The sequence below is a fragment of the Condylura cristata genome, unplaced genomic scaffold (genome assembly GCF_000260355.1).
Source record: "Condylura cristata isolate star-nosed mole 26May11 unplaced genomic scaffold, ConCri1.0 scaffold00022, whole genome shotgun sequence".
Lineage (NCBI taxonomy): Eukaryota > Metazoa > Chordata > Mammalia > Eulipotyphla > Talpidae > Condylura > Condylura cristata.
The window spans coordinates 19,941,770-19,949,466 of record NW_004567123.1 but is presented as its reverse complement, the minus strand read 5'-3'; the positions used below and the strand labels follow the sequence as shown (position 1 = coordinate 19,949,466).

Here is a 7,697-nt window from a genome sequence, read left to right as displayed (position 1 = left end):
TAGAACTCATGCTGCAGTGCTGTAGATAGCTTCATAGTGCTGAGACTTTAACCCCTGCACCACCAGGGAGACCCTCAAATACATACTTCTTGTAAGTCACACTATCTTGCTTATATAAATAGAATCATTCAGTGTCTTTACGACTGGCTTATTCCATGCACAGAGTCTTCAAGGTTCACCTGTGTTATAACACGCTGCAGAATCTCTTTCCTTCTTAAAGCTGAATAATGTCCCATTATCTGTGTGTACCACATTTATCCATTGAAAGACATTTATCCATTTGCGTTTTGGCTATTGTGAATAATGCTCCTATGGACATGGGTACACAGATGTCTCTAGCTCTTGCTTTCAGTTCTTTTGGTGATCAAACCATGAGTGGACTTGAGAGGTCACCCAGAGACTTTTAAATCAAGGAGCACCACCCCACATGCAGAACTAACAGCAGGTTATAGGAGTGGAGTAATGTATTCAGTGGGTAGTTTGAGTCTTGGCTCATTGCTGTCAGTGGGCAACATAGGGGCATTTTCTTGGAGCAGATTTGCTAAGATTCATTCCTCCGTTTGTGGCAGTAACACCGCCTTTAAGTGTCTCATCCAGCTTCTTACTTCGTTGGGTCTCAATGGCAGGAGGATACCAGCGCCTCCGTCTGGCGCTGCTGCTTTCTGTCGCCGCCTCTGCTCCTCACCACCCAGCCACACTGACACTGACTCAGGCAGGCCCCCACCCACCCCGTTGTGCCACCAGAGAGGGCCCCCCTTGCAGTAATCTAAACTCCGTGTGATGTGGCCTGGGGTTGGCCAGTGGAGCGGAGCGGAGATGAGGGATTTGAGATCCATTTTGAGGGGAGGTTGGAGAATCTCCAGGTGCACACAGGTGCAGGCACCCCCCACCCCTTCCTTCTGACCAAGTGTAGTACACATTCTGGTCAGCAGGTGGCACCATTGACCGCTTGCTTGGCACGGTTTTCTGGTGCTGTCCTGCAGGTGGGATCTGGAATTGCAACCCAAACTTTGCCTGGACCTCCAAGGCTCCCTGGGCCTGGGGGTCTGGCATCTGACAACAGATGGTGAGCTGTTCAGGTGGTTGGAGCCAGCAACGAATCTGACTGAGGAGCCAGGAGCTGCGGTGGGGTGGAGGGGACCTCTGCTTCTGGCTTCACCCCTCTTCGTTCACTTGAGCCACCGACACGTGGTGAAGCCATGGCCGTCTCCCACCTGAATTGCTTGCAATGGCCCTGTGGCGACCCCCTCAGACCTCCCATCTCCTTCTCCGAGCAGCAGCCATTGCAGACGAGGTTGCTTCCATTTACCTCCTGCAAAAATCCCCTGCTTGTCACCTGCAGGACTTGCCGTCATTCGTAAGCACACATCTCCCTGTCTGTGCGCTTACTCGCTCCTGCTGTACTCCTCTGGAACGGGAGCTCGGTGAGACAGGGGTGCCTTATCTCAGCCCCTGGTAATCTGGAAGGCTTCGGAGGCAGCAAATGTTTCTTGGATGAATGAATCCATCTGAAATAATTTCAAGTGATTTTTTTTTTAATGATCACTCTTCCAGAAGATTTCTCTGCACATATATGCATGGAGAGAGATCTGTCTTGTTTGACAATAAATGACTTACATGTCTTTGATACGTTCTTCCTGAAGTTTCAACATTTAGGGGAGTCCTGATTGTGGGGTGGAGAGCAGATTGTGGGGGAGCGAGACTGAAGGCTGATACAGAAGTGAAGGGGGCCTGGACTCAGTGGAGGCTGGGGCTGGAGGGGAAGTGGGCAAAGAGGATTTGGGGCCTGGCGGGATCAGGAGAGTGCAGGAGAGGAAGCCACCGTGATACCCTGAAAACTAGCTTTGGGCCCCTTGGAGTGGCGGAGGAGCCAGTTCAGGGACAAGTTCAACGGGAGCATGCTGTGTGCAGGGCTAGGGGCTACAGTCGGGTCTTTGAGCTGGTTTTGCTCTTTTAAAGATTTATTTATTGGTGCACACAAGAGCTGTGCTGCAGGCCAGAAGTGTGGGGGAGGGGAGAGGCTTACCAGAGACAGAGTGGGGGCAGAACAGGCGGATCTACTGAAATACACTGCTGAGGGGAGCAGCAGGTGAGACAGGAGAGGTCTGCTGGCCATGTGAGGCAGCCCCCTGGCCGGGGATTGAACTTGTGCTGCAGTGGCTGCCGACAGCTTCATAGTGTTGAGACTCTAATCCCTGTGCTATCAGGGAGGCCCTGAGCTGTTTTTTTTTTTTAAAAAGATTTATTTATTTATGCATAGAGAGCTGGGGTACAGGCCAGAGGTGCAGGGGCGGTGAGAGGCTTCACCCGAGACTGAGTGGGGACCAGAACAGGCTAACAGATGAAGTGCACTGCTGAGGGGAGCAGCGGGCGGGCCAGGAGAGGTCTGCCACGCCATGTGGGTCATCTCTGGGGCGGGCGGGGATCAAGCTCATGCCACAGTGGCTTTAGCTTCGCAGAGCTGTGCTTCAACCCGCTGCGCCACTGGGGAGGGCCCTGAGTCTGGGCAGGAGCTGGCAGGGAGGATGCATGGATAAGAGGGCACAGCGTGCACACGGGCAGAGTTTCCAGGGAGGTGTCGGTCTGACTTTCCTGGGTAGCCTGACCACCAAGGGCAGCCGGCCTGCCGTCCTTTCCCGTTCCCAGCACCTCTGCTCATCCTCAGCCTCTCGCTGCCACTCCCAACCTGATCTGCATCCTGACACCCCCGTCCCAGCTCCCGCTCTGGCTTGACTGCAGGGTGAGCCTGGGCCAGTTTCTGGCAGTACGCTGCCCCTCTCCTGGCCCCCTGCAGGACTGCCTCAGCCCCTCCCAGTGGGCTTCAGGGGCTCCCCTGAAGTCACTGCTCCCAGCCCTCAGCAAACCCGTTTGCTGTTGTAGGTTCTCAGTGATCAATTTAAGAAAAGGGATCCTTTGCTTTGACTACTGTGCAGACAAGAACTTCCTGGGTAAGTCATCTTCAAGTCACGCAGAAGCTACTGGTCTGGCACAACTGGGGTGAAGGTTCCCGGGGGTGTCGGGGGCAGCTGGGCCGAGAGGCCCTGCGGTGCTGACGGCCCTGTCCAGAGGCACGGGGTGGTGGTGATGCAGGCGCCACTTAGCCTGCTGGTGTGGGTGCGCAGGAGTGGCAGAGGGTAGAAGCGATACCCTCCCCTGCAAGCCTAGCTCGGGCCCTTGGCCACGGAGAAGGTCGGGGCTTAGCCCCGGGGGTTGATAAAAACACTTTTGACTGCAGTGACCGGTGGCTATGACTCCATCATCCGTCTGTGGAGCCCCTTCTCAAAAAAGCCAGTGTGGATGCTGAAGGGGCATCAGACGTCGGTGACCCACATCCTCATAAGCAGCGACAAGAATGGCATGCTCTTCAGCATCTCGAAGGACAAGGTGCTGCCCGTGGGGAGCCTGGCCCACCAGCCCCGGGCTGCTCCTGTCCGGCAAAGGTGGCGGCCTCAGGGCCGTGACCCAGAGGCTGACTGTGGCAGAGAGTGCTGTGGCCTCTCTACCTGTGGTCCACACCTGCCTGAGGCCTAGAGGGAGGTGGGCAGGTGGGAGCCGTGTGAGGTTTCCTGGGTCTCTGGCAGCCCGGTGTGAGCAGCCCACAGAGCCGGGTTCCCGTGTAGCCCAGTCTGGCTCCACACTACAGCCCTTCCCTTTCCTGAGCCTCAGTCTCCTCATCCATAGAATGGGTTGTTGAGCGGCTTAAAGGAGAACTGGCAGTAAGAGAACAGGGCCACGTCTGGCCCCTCCCTTCAGGTGAAACTCACTTCTTGACGTTCTAGTGAGATATTCTTGGGCGTTTGGGTTGTCAGGGCCCGAGTGGACCCTCCTTAAAGGGCCAGGATCCCCCATGCTCAAAGTCCCTGGTGTGGGGGTGCAGGTCAAGGGCTCAGATGCCCTCCCTCAGGGAACGAGGTCGTGTCTCCCAGGAACTCAGTAGATGGAGAGTTGTCAGGGCCCGTGGGCCACCCAAACCACCCTCCACCACACACCTTCACACTCACATTGTCTAGAATTCACCTAGCAGAGGGTCACCCTGTCTGCTGAAGGATCCCAGGCTGCAGCCGGGGACAGGCTTGCTGAGGCCCTCGCGGTCAGCACTGGGCACAGCCAGAATGTGGAATGGTGTCTGGTCCACTCCAGTCCGTGCCTCTGGGCAATGAGGGCCCTGGGAGACCCCCTGCCACAGGAGTGCCTAGGCCCAGCCCCTCCCCCGGGATGAACGTGAGGGCTACTCAGGACAGCTGGACCTTTTCAGCAACTGTGTTGGTTGGTGGCTGCTGTGTTCTGTGTGGCTTTACCTGGAGATGGGGGGTGGTGAGAGGGAAGCTGGTGAGGGTATTCAGGGGCTCGAGCTGCCACACTGGGGGCTCGTCCTCCGCTGTGGGGCAGCAGCTGCCTAGCAGGGTAGCAGCCGTGGGGCAGCGCTGGGGTGCAGCGCCCCTTGGCTCCTTCCTCTGAGCTCAGCAGCATTTCTGTCGGGGGGCTGTGGTGCGTGGCTGGCCCTCAGGCGGTGGGCTTGCTCAGCGCGCCCCCAGACCCCTCAGCCCGACCCCAGGCCCCTTAGCCTCCTGCATCCTGTTTCTGGCCCCCAGAACATCCGAGTGTGGGACCTGCAGGAGTACACGTGCCTGCAGGCCTTCAGCGGGAAGTTCTTTGCCCTGGGAAACTGCCCCATCACCAGCACCTACTTCCACAGGGCTGACCAGTCTCTCATCTGCAGCACCTTTTCGGTGAGTCTGGCTAGGGGAGACGGGGTCGCTAGTCCCACGGGACACCCACGGGTGGTCACATCCTGTCCCTTCCCGGACTGCTCTTCCATGAAGACAGAGCTGCTGGATCTGTGACCTGGCCCGCGAGACTTCCGCCTCTCGGCATTTCCTGGGAGACTTTCTAGGCCCCAGCCTGGCACCCTCTGTGCCTTGGCTTCTCTGGTCTTATGCCCTCCAGACTGTCCTCTGGGATGCCCAGGCTGGGGTAGGAGTGCCCCCTCGGGGCACCTCAGCTGTGACCCCTGGAAATGTCCTTCACGCCACCTGACTGTCTTTCTTGCCAAATCACAAACCGAGGAAGGCAAGGCCCAGCCCCTCTGAAGGAGGGAACGTGGAGCGGCTGATGTAAAAACTAGCCATGAGTTCTGACTCAGCTGGTGCCCAGGTGTGGTCTGGCTGGGCCTTGGAGTGCGGGGTGGACTGGGAAGAGCATGGGCAGCTGACTGACCAGGGTGGCAAGGGGACCCGTGACAAGATGGGAGCTGGAGAGATGCCAGGGTCATCGGCCACCGGCACAAGGCCAGATTCTCTTTGGGAAGGGGGAGCGCCCCCGAGATCCTGCGTGCGCCGTTGAGCAGGCCACTCGGCAAGCCCATGTGTGCTGCCCTTTGCTCCCCCCAGGCAGCAGGTTTGGAGAGGAGAGAGGTCTCCCGCATCTCTGCTGCGTGCTGGGCTGGCTGCCAGCTCTTGTTGAACAGAATGAAGCTTTGAAGTTCATTTTAGATTGTGAAGCAAAATCCCCTCCTGCTCTTTGTCTGGAGCGGACAGTGAGACACGCCCCCTGCAGGGTGGAAGAGCAGTTAACTGCAGGAGAAAATGTTCCCTGCTGTGATAGAGATGTATGTGCGATGCTTCCAGGAGAACACAGACAGGATCCTCACTCCAGGCCAAGGCAGGGGGCAGTCAGGGGATGCTTCCTGAAGGAGGAGGCACTGAATTGAGTCGCAAACTTCTAGTTATAAGAGGGACCCTGGGTGTAGACTTTGGAGGTTGAGCAACACGAGGCCTTAGGCCTTCTGATCTCAGGGTGTGGGACCCTGGACTTAGGAGTGGGGATGAGTGGCACCAGCAGGTGTAATGAAGACCTTGGGCTCAGGCCTACAGGTTGTCTTAGTTTGTTACCAGATTCTCCCTGAGTCTCTTGCAGAGGCTGTCTGACTGCCCGGTTCTTTGTCTCCTCAACTACAGATTGGGATCCTAATGGGGTACTTGGATCACCAGAGGCCCAGGAAGGTGGGGGAGAAGGCCAAGGTGGTCGGCAGGTACCTATGCACCTTCCTCTACAGCAAGATCTTTAGGCAGGTGAGTGGACTGGCGCTCGACTCTGAGACCGTAAGGGTGCCGGGTCCGAGTCGGTGGGTGGCCGAGGCAAGGACTGTAGCTTCGTCGGTGGTGAGGGGTGAGAAGCAGCTCTGCAGAGGGTGGGCCTGGGGTGAGGTCGAAGTGCCATCATGAGGCTGCAGGTCACTGGCTCCCCGGCCCCGCAGCCCCTGACCCTCTCTGGCTGGGAGCCTTCTCACATGGAGCGTGATGGAAACTGAGGTGTGGACTGCTCTCTGTGAGCTGGGTGCTGCCCTGAAGCATGCTGCAGGGAGGCCCTGGTGTGACTTTGCTCACAGTGGGAGGGGGCAGCTTGCCATCCTGAGCGGAGACCTCCGGGGTGGGTGGGGCCCTGGGCAATGGTCTCCCAGGTGTGGGGACACCTCCCTCGGGGCCCCTCTTTTGCACCTGTGGTACAGGGAATTGCCTCTCTGGGTTGCCTTCTCGTCCATGTCCCTATACCTCAGGGTCTTTGGAGGGTTGGTCTGGAATCACCTCACTCATTGCTGTTACATTTTAATGGTTGTGATGGCCACAAAATGTTGCAAGGGGAGCAGGAGGGGGGGGGGCTCCCTGATGGCACAAGGGGTAAAGTGTCAGCACTATGAAGCTATTAGCAGCCACTGCAGCATGAGTTCGATCCCCAGCCAGGGAGGTGACCCACATGGCACAGCAGACCTCGCCTGTTTTGTCCACTGCTCCCCTCAGCAGTGTATTTAAGTAGATCTGTCTGTTCTGCTCCCCACTCTGCCTCTGGTGAATCCTCTCAGCCCCCACCCCATCTCTGGCCTACACCCCAGCGCTTGTCTGCATAAATAAATAAATCTTTAAAAAAATTGTTGCACTGGGTGGGGCGCCCATGCTTTACACTCAACAGTGCCTGCTTATTGGGCGGCTAGAGTGTGTCCTGTTTCTATCCCCTCGTGAGTTGAAGGGAATTTCCCCAGTCTGCTCCTTCTAGAAGAGCTGCGGCCATTTGCTGCAGAACAGGGGAAGGCCTGTTTGCAAGAGGGCCTCACTGGCAGCAGCCGGCCCTGTCCACGTGTGGAGAGGGAGCCGGGCGGGCCCAGCCTGGCCTAGGAGGGGGCGCTGTCCTCCACGGGGACCCGAGCTCCCACTCCCTCGCAGGTGGTGATTGGCTGCCTGGACGGCCTGGTGACAGTGTGGGAGCTCGAGACCGGCAGGAGGATGATGGAGTTCTCTGTGACGGATGACCAGTCCATGGAGCTGACCGCCATGACCCTGGATGAGTCGGAGCGGTGTCTGCTCACCGGCTTCCGGGATGGCGCCCTGAAGATGTGGAACTACAATCTCGGGGAGTGCCTGCTGACCTTCCCCAACCCGGAGGGCATGGAGGTGAGTCTGGCCCATCAGTGGGCAGGGGCTCGAGGGGAGAGCCCTTCCCACACCTCCTGCACGTCTGCAGGGAGACTCCCTGGCTTAGGCCTCCTGAGCCTGCTGTCCTGCACAGCGCCTGTCCCTGGCGACCTGTCCCTGGTGTTAGCTACGCTCGCTCCTTTAGTTTGCTCCCACTTAGCCTGCGCGTGAGAGCTTCTTGTCGCGTGTCCCTATTTGGGAAGTGTCTGGGCAGGCTTCGGGGGCCTCTCC

General features: G+C 57.9%; 1 protein-coding gene across 1 annotated transcript in view; it reads left to right on the top strand.

The window, feature by feature from the left end:
- The window catches only part of EFCAB8 (EF-hand calcium binding domain 8), a 45,978-nt gene that overhangs the window by 23,581 nt on the left and 14,700 nt on the right, over positions 1–7,697 (top strand). Inside the window, exons 11-17 of the mRNA XM_012728107.1 lie at positions 984–1,066; positions 1,343–1,424; positions 2,881–2,948; positions 3,236–3,384; positions 4,593–4,730; positions 5,958–6,071; positions 7,218–7,445. Of these exons, the coding sequence (XP_012583561.1) occupies positions 984–1,066; positions 1,343–1,424; positions 2,881–2,948; positions 3,236–3,384; positions 4,593–4,730; positions 5,958–6,071; positions 7,218–7,445 (862 nt within the window). The remainder of the gene's footprint in view (positions 1–983; positions 1,067–1,342; positions 1,425–2,880; positions 2,949–3,235; positions 3,385–4,592; positions 4,731–5,957; positions 6,072–7,217; positions 7,446–7,697) is intronic.